This window comes from Marmota marmota, unplaced genomic scaffold (genome assembly GCF_001458135.2).
Source record: "Marmota marmota marmota unplaced genomic scaffold, marMar, whole genome shotgun sequence".
NCBI classification, from domain to species: Eukaryota; Metazoa; Chordata; class Mammalia; order Rodentia; family Sciuridae; genus Marmota; species Marmota marmota.
In genome coordinates, this window is record NW_026000240.1 from 3,554,114 (window position 1) to 3,575,766 (window position 21,653).

Here is a 21,653-nt window from a genome sequence, read left to right on the forward strand (position 1 = left end):
CAGCATTTTCTGGGCTTAGGCATAGTTCTGCCTTGCTAAAAGTTTCCATTCACTTTCTAGTTGTACCCACATTTCATTCCTTGCTCCTCCTTTCTGAAGAGAGTATTCTTCAAAAGGGCAAAACAAGCCCTTCTCTCAAGTCTTTAGTTCCTGAGGACATGCGGGCCAACTGGATGGTCAGGACAGGGTCACCCACATATGAGCAGCCCAGGTCTGTACCTGTTTTATCACTGCTCCCCTTTTTATTTTCTGGTCATGAGAAATTTATCTCTGTTTACAGGTCAGATTCCAATAATTCTGTCTTCTTACACTTTTGTCCATTTGACCAGAATTTTTTTTTTACAGATTTGTTATTAGATATGACCCTTTCGCCTCACTTTTTTCTCTATTGTTTGAATTTTATGTTGGTTCCTCCTCATACTTTTTCTTTTCTTTTTTTGACATTTTTTAGTTGTAGACGGACACAATACCTTTATTTTATTTATTTGTATGTGGTGCTGAAGATCCAACCCAGTGCCTCACATGTGTGAGGCAATTGCTTTACCGCTGTACCACAACCCTAAGCCCCTCCTCATACTTTTAATATCTCCCCTGATACTTGTTTGCTTCACCTTTTTTCTGTTTTTAAAATAAATTAATTTTTCACAGCATAATACAATATATACCATTAATTTCCCCCCTCCCTTTTTTTTAACCCAAATGAAATAGAAAAATAGGTTTAGGTTTAAGGTAATGAAAGAAGAAAACTAAGATAAACAATCTCATTACACATTACATAGTATTTGTCCTTGCTCCTAAGTGTGGTCCATGGGACTGGCAGCATCAATATTATCCATGAGCTTATTGGAAAAATAGAATTTCAGGCCTTCTGACTCCAGACCTACTGAATCAGAATCTGGATTTTATCAGACTCAGAGATTTGGTTAGTATGTAGAATTACATACATGTTGAAGTTTGAGAAACACTGGTATTGTCCATGTTTCCAGAGATATGTATGTATGTGTTCTTTTAAAGGAATTAAATCTCACTGAATATACCTGTTTTTAAACCTAGTAAACTGTGGAATGTTTCCATTTCCATCATTTTATAATGTCACGTTTGAGAGTTCTATATTATTTTATACTTTAATTTACTTAACTATTCTCATCTAATTACCTTTTAAGAATCTCTTTTATGTTCTCATCCTCCAAATCATTTCTGTTTTATGGTTATTACTTTATGATTATAAAACCCACATAATTTTTCCCAGATTACTTTTTTTCAGGCCACAGATATTTTTGTCTGTCCTTTCATATTCACCCCATGTCCTTTTGGAGGTCATCCTTTCCTTTGAAGGGTTCTGGATCTTTTCAGAAGTGACTCCCTTCTCCCCTCAGTCCCCCAGCATGGTCAGAGAGGATTTAGAGCCCGTCTTCCCTATTTATAGTCCTCTTACAGTAAAACCAGAACATTCTGCTTAAAGATATTCCACACTGTCTTCCCACCCCAACCCACAGTTGAATGGCAGGTGTAAAAAGTACCTTTTAATTGTGTATACCCTGTGGTTGCATGGGACTGTAAGAAAGACTTAGACCAGTGGAAATGCTGTGTGTTGGCAGAAATTACTCCAAAGAAATGTCCAGGAAGATGGCCATGAACTGCTTAGGAGGAAGGAGAGATCATTAATTATCCAGAAGTCAGCTAAAAGTTTTGTTCAACTGAAAGTAGTCATTTTACTCAGTTTGGACTGGACTCCTTTCATGTCAGAATAGAAGGGAATCGGGGATTGAGGCAAGAGGATTGCTGCTCTGTGTCTGATCTTCCCACTAGCAGGCACTGTTCTGTGAGAGGGAAGGGAGAGAAACTGGAACAAAGTGAAAAAATCAAAGGGGAAATTGTCATAATGAAGAGCAGTGGGCACTGGGTATGTTCACATGCAGCCTGTAGACTTGAAGAAGGCAAATTTCAAAAGGTGCAAAAAAAGAAAAAAAGGAGGGAAGGAGAATACTGCAAATAGAGATGGAAGAAGGAAGGAAAGATTTAAAAGGCAAAAATCTAACCATGCATCCCTAATGAACTTGGTAAGGGGAAAACACAACGAACCAATTTAATTTTAAAGTAAAATTAATATGACTACCTAAAAAGTTTAAAAGGATGGTGTATTAGTTGGCTGAAGTTCTTCTGGAGTAAATAAGCCTAGCTAGTTTTAGTTTAAATAGAGAGTTTATTGGAAGGATTCTGGATTCTAGCATTAAGAGTGGCAGGAATCATGGAACTATGAGGACTCTAGCAGTGGAAGTCAGGGCCTTCTATTCAGAGCACAAGCTAATGTGATTCCATCTTCATATCTCCTCTCTGATGTTTGCTATGTGTGTGTCCGGCTTTCTCTCCTTCCCAGACAATGTGATGGAAAGTCATATTGCCAAATGGTTCTTGAGTGTGTGTCACTGCTCAGTCATTTTGAAAGAGAAGACTCTCTTTTTTTCTGGGAAAGAACTAATTGATCCAGTTTGAATCATGTGTTTATTCCTAATCAGCTATGACCAGGAGATGTTGATACATGTACAAATATGTTTCCCATCACTGCAGATGGAGGAGGGTAAACGGTTCTCAGGAGTTTGCCTAAGCAGACAGACTAGTAGGTTCCTTCTAAATAAGCACATATGTAAAGACAAGTAGAACTTACAGGAAAGGTAGAGGCCCAGAGTGTGTTAGTTTGATGAAAAGTGCTAACAATGACTAAAACAACGTGAAGCTGTGAAGGTGAAGGGAAAAATAGAGCCACTGCGGGTGAAACACTAAAATGTCAACAAATGGCTCTGAAGAAGTAGGACTGAGAATTCCAAATTCTTCATTCTGGAGAATCTTTTCAGATAAGAAGGAATAGGCCAGACAAGCCTACAATGACATTCATTACTTCTTTCCCACCTCAATAAACATTCAGAACACTTGCAAAGCTGGTAAATTTTACACTTGGCCTTGATTCAAACCCCATGTTATTCTATATCATAATAAATTTAAAGTCAGTGCATAAGCTCAAAAGATCAGGTTAGGAAGGATCAAAAAAAGATGAAGTGGGTGATACTGTTCATACACATAAGTTTCCAGTAACATAGCTTCCCAAAAAAAACATGAAATATGCCCTTTTTGCAATATGTATACTTAACACAATTTCTGTATTTGGAGAAGTGCATGCCTGTGTGTGTGTGTGTGTGTGTGTGTGTGTATAAAATCTAAATAAAATTTGGGAAATACAGAGAAACAAAAATAAGAAAATAAAAGTTAAGCCATAGATATTAACAGTACTGACTTCCCTGGACATTTTGATGCATTATCTCCTAGGCTCTTTCTCTATGCTCTTGTGCAAGGAGATCTGCTGGCTTCCAACCCAGTGTTGTTTCCTCTCCTCTCTATTGTATACCAGTGCAACCCAGTCTGGTCTGCAAGTCAGCAGCATCACCATTCCTTGGAACTCCCTAAGAAATACAGCTTATGAGCCCTTGCACAGACCTACTGAATCAAACCTCTTAGGGTAGGCACCAGAAATCTATTTCACAAGGCTTCTGGGTGATTCAGATGGACATGAAAGTTTGAAAAGCATAGTCTATACCAGTGCTACTCTAAGTGCAGACTGTAATGGGAACAGATAACATAAAAATTGAACAAAAGTATTTAGAAGTGTTTATATTAATTTGATATGGTTGTGGCATCCAATAGTTTTATTGTATTTTACAAAGGTATCAGTCCACAGTCAACTCCTTTAAAAAGGACAAAAAAGAGGGCTAGGGTTGTAGCTCAATGGTAGAGCACTTTCCTAACATGGGTGAGGCTCTGGGTTCAATCCCCAGCACCACATAAAACTAAATAAACAAAATAAAGGTGTTGTGTCCATCTACAACTAAAAATATTTTTTTTTTTAAAAAAGGGACATAAAGGAAATTCATGATTATTGTGCCTGTGGGAAAAGAAAAGAAAGTGAATTTTGAACCTTTATTTTTGTTCTGTGTTTTTAAAATATATCCCAAAACACAAGCAAATGAACAAAAACTGGTTCATAGTTTGAGAAGCACTGGTCTACATAGTCCATGTCTCTTTTTTAAAAAAAAATTGTTTGTTTCAAAGAAGAACCTGCTACAACCTGCAACCACCTGCAAAGGCACTTCTAAAATGGATGCTTGCTTGTTTTGCTGGAAGTAAGAAAACTTAATTTGGTGAGGAGGAATAAGCAGGAACTAGAATTTGGTCTCTATCTAGGAATGGAGGGAGCCACAGAAGTTTTTTAAAGCAGAGAAATGGCATGATTAGACTTGCTTTTTATAATGAGCAGATAAGACTGGGAGCAAGAAGCTGAGTTGGGAAGCAGTTGCTATTGTTTAAACAATAGATGATGTTAGCTTAGGGCATTCTTGGTGGAAATGAAGAAGAGTAGATACATTCAAGAGATTTGTCCTTTATCTTCATTTCTGTTAAAAGAGAAACTTCTGAATACATGTCAGGAGGTGAGGAGAGAATGAGCTTATTCTATGTTTGGCTATTCCCTATGTAACTCAGTCATGAGAGTTTTCCATAAAAATCCGGTTTCTGTGCTATTTATTTAAATAAAAGGATTGGGAAAGGTTGCCTAATGTCTTTTACACTGTTTGCTCTCTACTGCCTTTATTTTCAACCAGTGCTTAGGGAGAAGGAGACTTAGCCAGAAAGGGGACTAGAGCATTAGTCCCATGTCTGACCCTTTGACTTTACCTGAATGCCTAGAAAGCATGATGCCAATCTTAATTCCATGCAGAAAATATGGTTGTTGGCCTTCATCCTGGGTCTTACAACCTGAGAACACAATTTGAATTCTATTTCTACAACAAAAAATCAACCTGAATATTTAATATAATTTATTAAAAATAATTTCACCAGAAATATACAGGTATAAAACCCGATTAATGAAAACTTTTAGTAGTATTTACTACATATGATATGTGCTTGCTTATATCACTGTTAATTTCTGGTAATTAAATTCAATGTGTAGTTATTGAGGCATCTACTTACTTCCTAGTGTGGTTTATGCACTGATTCCCAAACCCCAGACTTAACTGCCCAATAATGTTTTTGATAAATTTGAGGGTTTAACTTGCCTCTTTTTATTTTATCAAGTAAGATCCTAAAACTGACTCATGCATTTTTATGTCTACTCTCAAAAAAATTAAACACCAATTAATATCAAAAGTAGTAAACAACTAAGATTCTCCATAACTTTAAAAACAATACCATTTCCCAAGGCATATTTTATACATGGTGAAAGACACAATCTTGAGAAAAAAATTAGAAATATAAAATATTATAGAACAGTTATTGAAATGAAACAAGTGTGTGAAAAACTCACTGACTTTTATTTTTCACTTTTGGCCATGAATTACTGAAAATGTCATAAGGGGCTGGTCTGCAGGTACAATTTAAGACCTACCATTCTAGGAATGGCTAGAAGGGGAATCTCTTGTAATACAGAGAAAAGGAAGGGATAGCCATTAAGGATCTCTTGCCAGAGACCAAGAATTAGAAGGTCTCCAGCGGAGGAAGGTTGGTGGCTGTGGGAGGGGAGACTGTTCTTCAGTATTCACTATACCTCCTACCAATCCCCTTGTTTGTTTGTTTGACATATGTAGCCTATCAGCTTATCACTGTGGTGATTGCAGCAGCAGGAGGTGGGCTTCTGCTTATCCTAGGCATTGCACTGATTGTTACCTGCTGCAGGTAAGTGATGAGAGTTCAAATTCTAATCTGTTTCTTTGCTTGTGTGGAAGGGTCAGATTCTTTGCAAGGATCAGGTTTTACTCTTTTAAAGAATACTTGAGGGTAGAAGGGAATGGGAGGGGGCAGGGGATTAGCAAGGGCGGTGGAATGTGATGGACATCATTATCCAAAGTACATTTATGAAGACTTGAATTGGGTGTCAACATACTTTATATATAAACAGAGATATGAAAAATTGTGGTATATATGTGTAATAATAATTGTAATGCAAAAAAAAAGTACATGTATAAAGGCATGAATTGGCATGAACATACTCTATATACAAAGATATGAAAAATTGTACTCTGTATGTGTAATAAGAATTATAATGCATTCCACTATTGTGTATTTTTAAAAAATAAAATCAATAAAACTAAAAAAAATTTTTAAATAAAAGGCTAAAAAAAAGAATACTTGAGGTGGTTTAAATCATAGTGTGTAACTGAACCATTAAAAAGAAGGAAAAGGGGAAAGTCATAGTAGTTGGTGCCTAGGGAAAAGAAAGGGAATAAATGGTACTTTATTTATTTCATTTTTTATTAAAAAAGAAAATCCAGCTGGGTGTGGTGGCACACACCTGTAATCCCAGTGGTTTGGCTGAGTCATGAGAATCACAAGTTCAAAGCCTGCCTCAGCAACAGTGAGACCCTAAGCAACTTAGCAAGACCCTGTCTCTAAATAAAATATAAAAACGACTGGGGATGTGGCTCAGTGGTTGAGTGCCCCTGGGTTCAATCCCTAGTACAAAAAAAGAAACAAACAAAACCCACCATGAGATACCACTTTTCACCTAGTAGAATGACTGTTTAAAATAATGAGTATTGATGAGGATGTGGAAAAATTAGAACTCTTACATGTGGTGGGAATGTAAAATGTAAAACTAATTATAGCACTTCTAGCCTTAGGTATTATACCCAAGAAAAAATGAAACTCTGTAGCCACACAAAAACTTGTACAAAGGATGTTCATAGCAACATTATTCATAATAGCCAAAAGATGAAACCATCCCCAATGTCTATCCACTAACAAATGGATAAACGAAATGTGATGTAGCCACAGAGTAGAATATTATTCAGCTATTAAAAATGAATGACATACTGATACGTGGATGAACCTTGAAGATATTATGCTAAGTAAAATAAGCCAGTTGCAACAGTTCACCTAGTATGTCATTCCATTTATGTGAGTGGTCTAAAATAGGAAAATCTAGTAGAGAATAGATTAGTGGTTGCCGAGGGCTAGGGCTAGGGGTGGTAATGGGGCAATGAGAGAGAGAGAATTGGGGAGTGATTGCTCAGGAGTATGAGGTTTCTTTTTATAGTGATGAAACTGTCCTAAATTATTATGATGATGGCTGCATGATTCTGAATATGCTAAAAACTGTTAAATGAATCATATGGTATGTGAATTATAGCTCAGTAAAGCAATGCATATATAGACAGAGAAAAAAAGAAAGAAGAACCAAAGCAGTTACCTGAAATATTTTAGCAATGGAGAAGTTGTAACTGCAGTGTGAGTTGAGCAGTAAATTTATCTGTAGGCTTCCTGGAAGCCAATGGGATTTGGTTTCTGTTGAGGAAGGATGGCATTGATCCCCCTATCGGTTGAGATAAAGGAAAATTATGACCTTTGATTTATATCCTAATAAATGGCAACAATTATCTATATATAACAGATGGAGAGAACCTACCAAAAGGGCAGTCTTTTCTACCATCAATATTGAAGTCATTTTAAGATATTCTTTATTTCTAGTAAGAACATGGAGAACAATTTACATAACTGCCCATTCAGGAATGCAGGTCTTTGCCTATCTTTTACAAAAATGCCATCAAAGATGATACATATGAGGGGGGATGGTGGCACACACCTGTAATCCCAGAGACTCGGGAGGCTGAGGCAGGAGGATTGCAAGTTCAAAGCCAGCCTCAGCAAAAGCAAGGCATTAAGCAACTCAGTGAGACCCTGTCTCTAAATAAAATATAAACTAGGGCTGATGTGGCTCAGTGGTTGAGTGCCCCTGAGTTCAATTCCTGGTACTTCTCCCCGCAAAAAATGATAATCCATATAAGTGGAAATAAACTCCTGGACATGAAACTAGAAGCAGTTACCTAGAGGGTCAAAATCTGAGAGCTCAAAGCAATGTATTCCTCATATTTGTGATGTGTTCAATACCATGTGGTGTAGCCATTTTGGAACAGAGACTGTGACATTCATTGCTGAGGAGGGAAGATAATTATGAATAAGTCAGTCATTGTTTAAGACCAGATACCACACCTACAAGAGCAGTAGCAGATCTGAACTTGCATAAAAGACCAATACCTAAACCATATACTGGACATTTGGTTTTATGACCCTGAGTTATTTTGTAACTTCCCCCAGAAAATTTACTTACAGATGAGTGAGAAGGAAGAAACTTCAGATTATCTTACCCAAGGGAAATATAATTTAAAATTTTCTGGTCCTAGGTCCATTAGCGAAGTGAAGAATTCATATTCCAATAATTTTTATTTAGTGAAACATCACTATGGGGTTCCTCTGACCCCCTGAAATCAGGGTGTGGAAGAAACTATGGACTATTTTTTTTTATACAAACAAACCATCCTTTTTTTTTTTTTTTTAACGTAATTTGTGAAGTAGCTTCATGTAGTAGAAAGAGCACTGGCTGGAGAGGTGAGAGACCAGACTGAATTCCAGTCCCAGCTTTTCTAGTAGCAAAAGGTAACCCAAAAGACAAGTCAGGTCTCCTCAATAAGCCAGAGTTGCCCTTTCCCTACGGTTCCTGGTTCAGTAAAGCTGGGTGAGACCTAGACACTTCCATGTAAATTCTGGCGCATAGGCCAGTTGAGAGACATTGAACTTCCTTCTGACTCCACCATTCTGTAAACTTTTGATCCTTGTTTCCCTGGAAACCCCCAAGATACAGTGACCTCTGTCCCCCAGGGGAGTAAACAGCTCCAGTGTAGCTGTCTTTGTCCTCTCTGCCCCTGCTAATCTAGTCCTTTGGTATAGAAAACTTTCTGCATCTTTTTTGGTACCTAATTGCACTTTTACTTACTCTGGGCAAACACTAAAAATAATAACCATAATAACATTCCTCAGTGGGTAGCTACACAGAAACACAATGGTATCCCACAGTCTAATTTTTGTTGGAAAATAATTGGTGTTTTTACATATATAATTTCTTTACAGAACTTAGTCATGGAACTTTCCAAATATTTTCATCCCACAGAAAGAATAAAAATGATATAAGCAAACTTATCTTCAAAAGTGGGGATTTCCAAATGTCCCCATATGCTGAGTACCCTAAGAACCCTCGCTCACAAGAATGGGGCCGAGAAGCTATTGAAATGCATGAGAATGGAAGCACCAAAAACCTCCTCCAGATGACAGATGTGTATTACTCGGTGTGTATTCCCATGCCCAAGAGCAGCCTCAGGGCTCCAGTCTCCTCTGAGAAGTTAAATTCTGTTTTGCTGTAGTAAAAGCATTATAGCTAGTTAAAGGTTCAAGAGAATGATAGAATGAGCCTCTTATTTGCATATTTTAACACTCAGTTTAGTTATGATCTTTTTGCATGATACTTATTAATTTTGATGTTGAGATAAGGCTACTCCATGTAGCACATTACTTTATGGGATTGTAAGCAGTAACCCATGAAATTCCTTTTGAGTTGTAGGAATGAAAGCTAAAAGCTAGAGAAACAATTTTATGATAGTAAACCCTTGAGCCTTTTATTTTTATTTCTTATCTGCCAACATTTAGCTTGCTTTGTGTAATTAGGTATTTAAAATCTGGGGTTGGAAAAAGGCATGAAGAGAACATTTCAACATCATCCCCAACAAGCACTTTTCAGAGGTTTAGAAGATTATAAAACTCAGGAAGTATTAAATAATTTGCTCTGTCCATCCCTGGATACTTAATTTGAGAAGACAGGACAATACCTTGAGCTCCTGCTTCTCCTGTCCCACATTGAATTTAACCCAGGTCTTATTCCTCTATACTGCCAGTTCATTTCATGTTACACTGTGTCAACCATAAAGCAAATACAAACTGGGCTATCTGAACTGAAAAGTAAACATGTCAGGTGACTTCTCATTAGTTTGAGGTATAGCAATAAACATGAAACCTTGCCCTGTGGAGACTTAATGGCTCTAGACAGTCCTGTTACAGGAACCACAATCCCTCTGGTTGCTATAGGAATTGACCATGGAGGATCAGACTTTGGATGGGAGGGGCAGGTTTGTTCATGCTAAGAAGTTGTTGGTTTCAACTGGTTCTTTGAAAATTTTGAACCCAGAGAAAGAACAAGAAGAAATAAAAAGGAAATAAAAAGAAAGATAAATATCTCCAACATAGCTCTAGTTACAATGTTTCCATTGCTTTCTATATAGAGCTCTGCTTTTTCCTCTGGCAGGAAAGCCCTTTTCCTTTCTTAACTGTAGCCATAACTACACAAGCATTTTACCCAGGCATGAACCCACATCCTTTGTAGGGACTCCTGAGCCCCAGCATCATGTGACAACTGGCAACAAGTAGACCTCCATGTGGTAGGACCCAACTTCACTGCATGTTTCCATAGAATTAGCTGAAGAGTTGTTTTCAATAGATTTAGTTAAGCACTTAAATGAGCCTCATTTTCACTTCAAAACAGTAGGCTGAACAGTGTATAGAAAGAGAGCTTGGGTTTTATAGCATGGAACTGTCACCTGAGTAGATGAGCTGTTCCTTGGTAGGCTCAGGGGTGGTCTGGGTGATTCCCACATTGGGCTCTTATAGGATTTGAGTTTATAATGTGCAGTATCCAGTGCTTTATTTCTGCTGAGAAAGCATTTACCTGTGGTGCTTCAATGAGGGTCTCCTCAAAGTAGCCTCTGTTATTCCCATGGAGCTTTTGTGCAGATCAGGTAGGTAGTTCATGACCCATGAAACTAGTGTTTGGTCAGAGACACTTGAAAATTGCTGTTGGCCTACTGGTTTGGGGTCCTTACTCGATCCTGGAGGTGGTCATAGGACCTTGCAAAATTTGTGTCAGTTGCCCTTTGTGAAGTGACAGGGACAGTAGCCCTCTGCTAAATGCCAGGGAGGACTTGAGCTGCTTATATTCCACAGAGAAAGATACTTTAAAAAATTAAAATCAGTATACCCACTTCATACAGGATAAACCCAGGTCTTTTACTTTATTGATATAAATTTACTGGATGTCCTTAATATTTTTAATCCCCTTTTTAAATAGGGGCAAATGTAATGTATCCCATGTTCCATAGAGACCTGTGATGGTCCCTACCTATAGGTCAGACCTTGCTCTGCTATTTATAGCTACCTCCACCTTAAGTTTAAGAAAAAGTAGAATGCTTTTTTTGCACTTAAATTTAAACCCAAGAATCACTAATTGAGTTTTCTTCTTTTCTCTTTGCAACCAGCCTACAAGTGTAAGAAATCCTGAACTTGAACGAAATGGACTGTACCCTGCCTACACTGGATTGCCTGGATCACGGCATTCTTGCATTTTCCCTGGACAATATAACCCATCTTTCATTAGTGATGAAAGCAGGAGAAGAGACTACTTCTGAGTCCAGGAAAGAAAGGGGCCCATTACTCTGAACTAGTTTCCCAGGATTTCTGTGGCTCAGAGGACACTCTGGCTGCTCTCAGGACTTATCAGAGCCACGCTTAAGTGGCAAGCAGAAAAGAGACAGGCACAAGGGGCATGACCACAATGGAAGGGGACAGATGGATGTGGAACTGCAGACTGCTTGTTCAGCACCTTTGTTCTTACCGTGAACATGAACATGGGCCAGTACCAAGAGAGTTTCTGAGTGACTACAACATAGCACTGGCAGTAGGGGCAATCATTAACCATAGCTAGGTATCATTGTGAGGACCCAATTCTCCCTTAGTTTGCACTTTAGTAAATTGGGCAGGGAGGTTTCCTGGATTTGTTTCAAGATGGTTCAGGAAAGAAGGTTTCCTTTCCTGAGACACTTCCATAGGCCACAATTTGGTGATTAATTTGTAGCTAGATGCTAGCTCTATGTTTTCCTGCTCCATGCCTATGTGCTAAACAATAGCTGGGGATAAACATACCACTAAGGTTTGAAGATGCTAACGTTGAATGTACAGTATTTTAAGATTTCCATGTTGTTGTATGCTATGGTTTCTAAGTCAATCTCCTAAAATCAGGAATTGACATTTGTGAGGCACAACACACAACATCCATTTGTATTTCAAGGCAAGGTGGCACATTTATTTAAGATGTCCACTCAACTTTGGCAGTTAAATCTCACGTTTTCAAGCAAGTCTGCATCAGGGCAAAACAATTTATACTTGGTTTTAGTTGGAGACATCCACTGGCCCCTAATGAGGCCCAGCAGGCAGAATTGGGGGTTTACCCTACAAGCAGTGGGGTACTTTCCATCCCTGAGGACTTTTCATGAGGTCTGGGACTCTGACCACCATTGTGGAGACCAGAGGCTACAAAGGATGGGATGGAAATGGAGAGTTGAATGCTGGTAGGGTCTTAGCTGTTATTTCACCAGTAAAGGAAAAGCAGTGTGCTGTCCCTGCAGCAGAATGCGGTTAGAGGAAGGAGCTGAATAGGCATGTTGGTTTCCTAGATCACCAGTGCTTTGGGAAGCCATGGGGATTCCTGTGGGAAGAATAGGAACCCAGGATGGAGCCTCAGATAAGTGTGCTAACCTGCTCATCTTTATATCCATATCCTTATCCACAAACTCACTATAAACCTCAGCCACTCAGAGCTATTTATGCATTGAAGAACTAACTTATTTTCTCAAATCCAATCATTTGTACCTCTTTATGTGACTGTGCAGTGTCCCCTGGAAACACAGTTGTAGTTCAAAGCAGCATTGGAGAACTACATCCTGGCAGGTTAGTGATCTGAGAGTTTGCTTTTGGGAAGGAGATTCTACATGTCTTATTTATCATGCCTGTGATATGGGTCCTGCAAAGGAGGCATGTTCAGCACTCAGTGTCTTTAACTGCTCTCTGTGGAACTGTATTCATTTATCTGCTTATGGAACACCTGATTTTGGATGAAGTGATGGGAAGACAGAGGTAAAAGAATTGTTCTCACCCTGAAGCTGGGAGTTAAATGGCACGCATTTCTGGAAATGGTACAACTGTTGGGACAATTCTGCCCTGGGCATGGTTGTTTCTTCAGGGTTCTCTAATTTCTTCAAAGCACATTCAGTTCTCTCCCTAAGTGTGGAGTCCTATGTCCCTTGGTCTCTGCAACTCACCATCACCTGCTATAGCAGGAACACTTGAAAGGGGCAATGAATTTTAATGGTTAAATTGCACCTATAAATATAAAAATAATTCTGTTATCAATGGATGTTAAGTTAAAATTTCAAAGTATCACCGTCTTGAAACTTTGGGTCTTGTATCTCTGTGGAACCAAATGGCCTTTTGTGCCTCACTGCCTCCTATCCAACTGGAGAGCTCCGAGCTCCTGCACTCAGCTCACCTGAGCCAACAGACTTGGATCCCTTGTGAGGTGGACTTGCTCCACCTCTTATGCAGCATCCCTGTTCCTCCCTAGGCCCCACAGCTATGGGAGGAGCCACCATAGAAGCTCTTTCCTGACATGTATTTCTGCTGCCTTGAGCTGATGTCACAGCTGGCAAATCATCTCCTATCTCAGGGTCAGAAGCCTTAAGTCCCACAAAATGAAGTGTTTGAAGAGCATTTTGGGGAAGAATCCCGAAGTCCAGAAAAGTGTGTCCTTTGAGTTCCAAAAGTTGTTTGCCTCTTCATGGCTTTTGTCAAGTGTTGAGTATTTCATTGATTAAGGGTGTTTTGTTGTTGTTGTTGTTGTTGTTGTTAACTGTGAAAAAAAGCACCAAACAAGGTTGAGTTCACACCATCTCTACAATTTCCAGGAGGTATGGGATGTAGAAAGCATCCTGAGGTTTAAGAAAGCATGAAAAGGAGCATGCGTGTTGTCCAGTGCTAACAACACCCTGGATGAGGAAGCTAGGGACTGGGTCTACTCCTGTTGAGATTAATACCTCTCTTGTGCCAAGAGAAAATAACTGATATGGTGTTAGCAGCCCATGGACAGAACAGGTCTGGGTGTGTGTACTCCTGACATGGGGGATCTCAATCAGGGAGCAAGAGCTTAGCATCAGCCCTCACACCTGGGATGCACTATTCATGTGCACAACAATGTCATGGTTCTGCATTGGAACCCCACAGCTAGGGGAAAATGGGAGGAAGGGAAAAGTGACACTAACTGCCATCAAAATGCTTCTGTAGGGAAAAGTCAGGCTAGGTGGAACCTGTGTGTCCTGGAACATGACAGAGCATGACTTAAGGAGGGATTGACTTCCTGGCTTCCCAGTATCCACTCTGGGTTTTGTTTAGTCTCCTAAAAGTCCTATTTCCATTTTTTTCCCTGTTTGCTCCATGAACTATTTCTTTAGGAGGATAAATAACATCTTTCATGTTCCTGCCATGACCAGGCTCCATACAGGGTACTTGGCTTCACGGCATCCTTGTTAGTTGACCATGAGAGCATTTATTTCCTGGATATAGAAACCTTCAGAGAGGACAATTCTGTAGAGGCAAATTCAAGTCCTAGTCAGCCTGACACACCCTGTTGTTCTTTCCACTAGGTCTCCCTGCCTCACCTTCCTGGCAGGCATCTCACCATGCAGTGTACTTTAAATGTCAATGAGGGCAAGAGAGATTGGACTTAAAAATAAATTATTTTTAGAGAAGCTTAATATTAAACAGTATCCTAACTAATGACATAAAGTGCAAAAAAGTGTTGAATATTCTTTTGAAGATGTCCTTTCAGGTTGGTGTGTGTATATATCTTGGGTGCTTGTGGTCTCATTAAGAAAATAGTGGCTGGCTTATGCTTGGCAAGAAGCATATTGGTATGTGTCTTTGGCAGTAGGAAGTTAAGGTGATGATCTGGGTAGGTTTTTGACAAGCACGGCCAGACATACACTTCCTTTGGAGGGCTGTCTTGTTCCCATAGTAAGACCATGGCTCCCAAATATTGGGAGAATATTTTTTGTGAATCATCATCAGCGTTGGGAACATAGTTTAAATGCTGATAAACCTTGCTCCTTTAAGGGAAAGGTAATTTTCAGAAGCAGATAAGTTATTTAGAGCCAGAATTGCTGACTGGATGGTGCAGTCAAGCTGGATGATGGTAGTTAAAAAGATCAAAAAGTAAGATGTGACTATTGAGTTTTGGAAGAGGTAACTCTTGGAAGTTGGCCCATAGGAGAGGGCAGCATCTTTGCAATAAGATTGTTACCCAAAAATGTCTGTGAAAGATAATAGCTATTCAGATGTGAAAGTTGTAGAGCAGTCATATTTAGGGTGCCCCCTTCCTCACACAAGGCTTCAGATGTTTCGTTAAGCTACTTTGCCCACTGGTAAAGTGCTTAGGTGCACTTTAACTCATTGACTTTGCCTGAAGAAGTAGGTCTGTATAGTGAACCCAAAATTAGACTTTGATCCATAGTTCTAAAATAAACTTTGACTTTGGGACTAGAAGACCTGAGCACTTCTTTGGAGAGAAGAAGAAAGCAAAATTAGTATTTCAGTATTTTGTATCTTATTAAAACTGCACTTAATATCAGAGATTATTTTTTCTATCTGAAAGCTTTTGTGGAGGTAGGAAGGGGCATTTCATTTCACTTCTTCTTGATGAAGCATCATTCTAAGATTCTTGTGTGCATTTTTGGAAACAAATAGGGTTTTATAGAGTTCACCTTTGAGTAGGTGTTCTTTTTCTTAAAACCCCAAAGAAGAAACTAGTAAAAAATGGTAGTAACATTAAATGACAATTAATTTGTTCTTTTAAAGTATCTTAGTAATCTTATACTCCCTATCTGATGTAAATTTTAGCTCGCAGAAAAGCCTGTGAAACCAAAGGAGACTATTTAATTCTAAAAAGAGACAGATCCTAGACTAGATCTGTCCCATGGGCATTTTCAAGACAACATTTCAAAGGAGTTTGCTATTAGATTCTGTTTTTATAATTTTTTTTAAAATTTTTATTGTTGGTTGTTCAAAACATTACATAGTTCTTGATATATCATATTTCACACTTTGATTCAAGTGGGTTATGAACTCCCATTTTTACCCCGTATACAGACTGCAGAATCACATCCATTACACATCCATTGATTTACATATTGCCATAATTTTTAAATGATATTAGTGTACTTCAGTGCAAAGTCCCTGGGTGGAAAGGGTGGGACAGGACAGGGATGGGACGTAACCAGTTTGTCTGGGAAACTGATCCAACTCACTTACCTTTCTGTATTACCTAGACTTGTTCTAAAAAAAAATGATTGTTTCATGAAGAGTTGCTGTGAGTTTTTTAAATGTTTGTGTTGCTGGAATTATGGTTAAATGGAGCATGTAGTGGAAATATGAACTTTTTGAGTTTTCATATTGTCCTGGATTTGTGTTTGTAAACCTTTAAACTTAGCCCCTGGTTGATTGTGTTAAATCCATTATGAGAATGTTATTTAAAGTTGTATTATAATTGCAGCCTTCACTAATTATTCAGTACTGTAGTAGCAAAGTATTATTTGTAAGAATTCGGTTATTTTTCTACTTGTATCCAATATAAGTCTGGCGTTCTAGTCAGTAAAATGATGCAATAAAATGATATCGTTCTCGTTTTGTGGTTTTATCTTAATAATAAGTAAACTAACTGGATCACAAGTTATTTTTTATGAGGGCATTTACTTAAACAATACAAGTGTACAGTGAACTCCTGCACAGCAAATGTAGGCAGTGGTCATTTTCCTACCCTCAATGCCCAGAAGATGGGACACTGTTGATGATGGATAAATGGATGGATGGATGGATGGATGGACAGATGGACGGACAGATGGAAGGACAGATGAATCTAAATGATAAAAGGCCTAACTTGGATATAACACCTGCTTTTGTTTTACATTCCTCTCTGAATTGGAGGACATAAGTAACCAATTCAGACATTGGGAATTTCCTCCTGAATGCCTCTTTCTACTACTCCATGCCAACTCCTCACATCTTGGAGGAGAAGGAAATATATATCTGTGCTCTGATGGACAGGATTTATGGAACTTTAAGACAGTGGGCCATGGACCTTACACATACAGTGGCCTAGGAATATGGCTGCCTGGTTAGCTATATGTTCAATCGTTTCCTTGGATGCCTCACATGACAGGGACAATTGAACTTTTCACCTGCTTTATGGCAAAAACCTCAAAAACCTTGGCACTAGGAGAGGCCAATGATAGTAGTTTGATCCATGGAAGTGACTTTTTGGCAGATTATATTAGAGAAGTGGCCCATCAAACATTCCTGAATGGTGCTGACTGGCAACTGTCTCCTATTCTTTTTTAAAATTTTTTTATTTGTTTTAATTAGTTATACATTGCATTTATGCATTTGATATATCATACATAGTGGGATATAATTTTTCTGAGTGTACATGTTGCAGATTCATATTAGTCATGTAGTCACATATATACATACAGTAATAATGTTTGTTTCATTTTACTATCTTTTCTATCCCCACATTCCCTCCCTCCCCTCCCATCACTTCTTTCTACCTAATCTAAGGTAACACTATTCTTCTCTAGTGCCCCCCCACCTTATTGTAAATTAGAATCTGCATATTAGAGAAAATATTCAGCCTTTGGTTTTGTGAGATTGGCTTATTTCGCTTAGTATGATATTCTCCAATTCTAACCATTTACTGGCAAATGCCATAATTTTACTCTTCTATAAAGCTGAGTAATATTCCATTCAGTATATATAACATGTTTTCTTTATCCATTTATCTATTGAGGGACACCTGGGTTGGTTGGTTTCATAGTCCAGCTATTGTGAATTGAGCTGCTATAAACATTGATGTGGCTGCATCACTGTAGTATGCTGATTTTAAGTCCTTTGGGTATAATCCGAGGAGTGGGATTGCTGGGTCAATTGGTGGTTCCATTCCCAGTTTTCTGAGGAATTGCCATACTGCTTTCCATAGTGGTTGCACCAATTTGCAGTCCCACCAGCAATGTATAAGTGTGCCTTTTTCCCTACATCCTTGCCAACATTTACTGTTGCCTGTATTCTTGATGATTGCCATTCTGACAGGAGTGAGATGAAACCTTAGAGTAGTTTTGATTTGTATTTCTCTAATTGCTAGAGATGTTGAACACTTTTTCATATTTTGTTGATCAATTGTGTGTCTTCTTCTGTGAAGTGTCTGTTCAGTTCCTTAGCTCATTTATTGATTGGGTTATTTGGTTTTTTGGTGATAAATTTTTTTAGTTCTTTATATATCCTAGAGATTAATGCTTTGTCAGAGGTGCATGTAGTAAAGATTTTCTCCTAATCTGTAGGCTCTTTCCTCACATTATTGTTTCCTTTGCTGAGAAGAAGCTTTTAAATTTGAACCCATCCCATTTATTAATTCTTGATTTTACTTCTTCTGCTTTAAGAGTCTTATTAAGGAAGTCAGATCCTAGGCCCATGTTGTGAAGATTTGGGCCTATTTTTTCTTCTGTTAGGCGCAGGGTCTCTGTTCTAGTGCCTAAGTGTTGATCCACTTTGAGTTGAGTTTTGTGCAGGATGAGAGACAGAGATTTAATTTCATTTTGCTACATACAGATTTCCAATTTTGCGAGCACTATTTGTTGAATAGGCTGTCTTTTCACCAGTGAATGTTTTTGGCACCCTTGTCTAGTATGAGATAACCGTATTTATGTGGGTTTGTCTCTGTGTCCTCTATTCTGTACCATTGGTCTACAAGTCTATTTAGATGCCAATACCATACCATTTTGTTACTATAGCTCTGTAGTATAGTTTAAGGTCTGGTATTCTAATGCCTCTTGCTTCACTTTTCTTGCTAAGAATTGCTTTAGCTATTCTGGGTCTCTTATTTTTCTAAATAAATTTCATGACTACTTTTTCTATTTCTATAGAGAATGTCATTGGGATTTTAATAGGAATTGCATTAAATCTATATAACACTTCTGGTAGTATGGTCATTTTGACAATATTAATTCTGTCTATCCAGGAGCACGGGAGATCTTTCCATCTTCTGAGGTTTTCAATTTCTTTCTTTAGTGTTCTGTAATTTTCATTGTAGAGGCCTTTCACCTCTTTGTTAGATTGATTCCCAGGTATTTTATTTTATTGAGGCTATTGTGAATGGAGTAGTTTTCCTAATTTCTCTTTCAGTGGATTCATCACTGATGTATAGGAATGTGTTTGATTTATTGGTATTGATTTTATATCCTACTACTTTGCTGTATTCATTTATTAGTTCTAGAAGTTTTCAGTGGAATTTTTCGGTTCTTCTGTCAGATATAGACTCATATCATCAGAAAATAGTGATAGTTTGAGTTCTTCTTTACCTATTTGTATCCCTTTAATTTCTTTCTTTTGTCTAATTGCTCTGGCTAGAGTTTCAAGGATGATGTTGAAAAGAAGTGGTGAAAGAGGACATCCTTGTCTTGTTCCAGTTTTTAGCAAGAATGCTTTAAATTTTTCTTCATTTAGAATGATATTGGCCTTGGGTTTAGCATATATAGCTTTTACAATGTTGAGGTATGCTCCTACTATCCCTAGTTTCTCTAGTGTTTTGAACATGAAGGTGTGCTGTATTTGGTGAAATACTTTTTCTGCATCTATTGAGATGATCATATGATTCTTGTTTTTAATGTTTAATGATGAATTACATTTATTGATTTCTGTATACTGAACCAGCCCTGCATCCCTGGGATGAATCCCACTTGATCGTGGTATGCTATCTTTTAATATGTTTTTGTATGTGATTTGCCAGGATTTTATTGAGGATTTTTGCATCTACATTCATCAGGGATATTGGCCTGAAGTTTTCTTTCCTTGAGGTGTCTTTGTCTGGTTTTGGTAACAGGGTGATATTAGCTCATAACCCACTTGAATCAAAGTGTGAAATATGATATATCAAGAATTATGTAATGTTTTGAACAGCCAACAATAAAAAATTTAAAAAAATAAAATAAAATAAATTATAACCAAATATCCAAAAGTGTTGATAAGTTCAACAACAACAACAACATCAAATAGAATTTAAAAATTCATGTTCTATAGTAAACCACAGGCAAATAGAAAAAGCAAATGATTATCTAGATTAACATTATTTGCAATTTGTCACAGAATATTACTCTTTCTCTCTAATACAGAAGTAGATCTTAAAAATCAAGACTACAGGGAGAGAGAGGCAGAAATCAGTGGCTTCTGTTGTTGAAGCATCTTGTTTGGGGATCTTTATTCCCTTGCTTTTTCATGTTGTTCGTGTGTTTTCCCATCTAAAGCAAGATAAATTCTACCCTGTAGACCTACAGTGTCCCTGATGGTTTCCAGTACTTCACCTTTACTGGTAAGACCAATATCAACAGCACCCAGCATACACAATATATAACCTTAAATCTAATAGTTCCCACCAAGACATCTACTGCTTTCTTGCATTAACCCAAAATGATGAGTTCAGTAACTATCTATAGTATAAACAGAACATTTGTTAAAATGATTTACAATTTCAAATGGTGGATGAAATAACAGAGGTATAGTATGCAGTATTAGGGAGGAAGAGAGAAGCTAGAAGTAAAAATTCACAGGAAGAGTGGAAGAGGAGCCAACAGAGATTGGCTGTTGGTTGGAGAAAAGTTGGAAAGAAAATAGATAGAGAGGAAGAATACGAACAAATAGAAAAAATAATACATAAGAATACAACAAAAATGCAAAATACCATTCACATATCATTGTCCTCCACACACTGATGCATAAAAAACATCCTGTTCCAAATATGGTAGAGAGATTAGTGAATCAAAAAATAAAATAAATTTTGCTGGAAAGTCGAACTGTCTCTGTCAGTGTACAACAGTTTCTCAGCCCTATCCCTGACATCTCTTGGGATCACCAAACCCAAATTAGCCCTCACAAACCTAGTCAGTCTCTATCCCACCGATCTGGGCTTCAGATATCTGAGGATCAGCCATGCTGCAGTCCCAAGATCTCAATGCTGCTCCTGCTTGCAGATAGACCACCAGGGAAACACTCATGCAGAGAGCAACCCTGGGATGCAGCAGCAAGATAAGTACTACCAACAGCTTCAGCAGGAAGACCTGCAGGCACCCCCACACTGGACCTGCAGGTCCCAGCTGGAGTCCTCACACAGAGGCTTTTGTGGTGATAAACCTGCTGGCACCCAGGACCCAGTCCCTGGATGGTGTCCCAAAATGGGCGCAGCCATGTGCAACCAAACCTGGAGACTCCCCCCACGCAGTCCTCTATGCTGTGGTAGAAACATTGGTGGTGGTGGTTAGTAGCAAGCAGTGGATCATCAGTAGCAGTGGCTGCAGTGGCAGCTACAATTGCAGCTGTGGGGTAGTGTCACCAGGTGATCTCCAGGGGTCATCAGCAGTGTTGGCTTCAGTTGCATCCAGGGCAGCGGTTTCTTCTGTGGCAGCAGCACCTGGAAAGAAGACCTCCAGGCGACCTCAGGCTGGCAGCAGCGGAATCCAGCCTCCTCCTATTCTGACCAGCTCCTCTCAGCTTTCTCAGTCCACCAGTTCATGGCCTCCAGCTAAGTGAGATCTTAACAGGAAGCCAGTGCTGACCCCTTCTTGTTTCTGCCCAGCTCAGCCAGACACTGTGAGCATCACGTCATTCAGACCTTCTCTCCACTGATAATTATTTTTTAATTTATATATAAGGCGTGTAGCATGATGTTTTGATATACAAGTAAAATGGTTACTATAGTCAAACAAGTTAGCATATCTGTCATGTCCCATAGTTTTGTGTATGTAGAAGAGCACCTAAAAATCTACTTTTCAACAATCTCTCAGTATACAATGTAATATTATTCA

The 21,653-nt window shown here is 38.5% G+C and overlaps 1 protein-coding gene across 4 annotated transcripts in view; it reads left to right on the top strand.

Annotated features, from left to right (window-relative positions):
- The window catches only part of Heg1 (heart development protein with EGF like domains 1), a 75,278-nt gene extending 58,848 nt beyond the window's left edge, over positions 1-16,430 (top strand). For 3 of the 4 annotated variants that reach the window (XM_015486854.2, XM_048794131.1, XM_048794129.1), the window contains 3 exons: positions 5,634-5,721; positions 8,990-9,164; positions 11,181-16,430. In XM_015486854.2, the coding sequence (XP_015342340.1) occupies positions 5,634-5,721; positions 8,990-9,164; positions 11,181-11,330 (413 nt within the window). In that variant the 3' untranslated portion in view covers positions 11,331-16,430. Of the gene's footprint in view, positions 1-2,742; positions 2,754-5,633; positions 5,722-8,989; positions 9,165-11,180 lie in introns of those variants that run through there. The other variant, XM_048794130.1, reaches the window with a different exon arrangement.
- Positions 16,431-21,653: the final 5,223 nt, after the last annotated feature.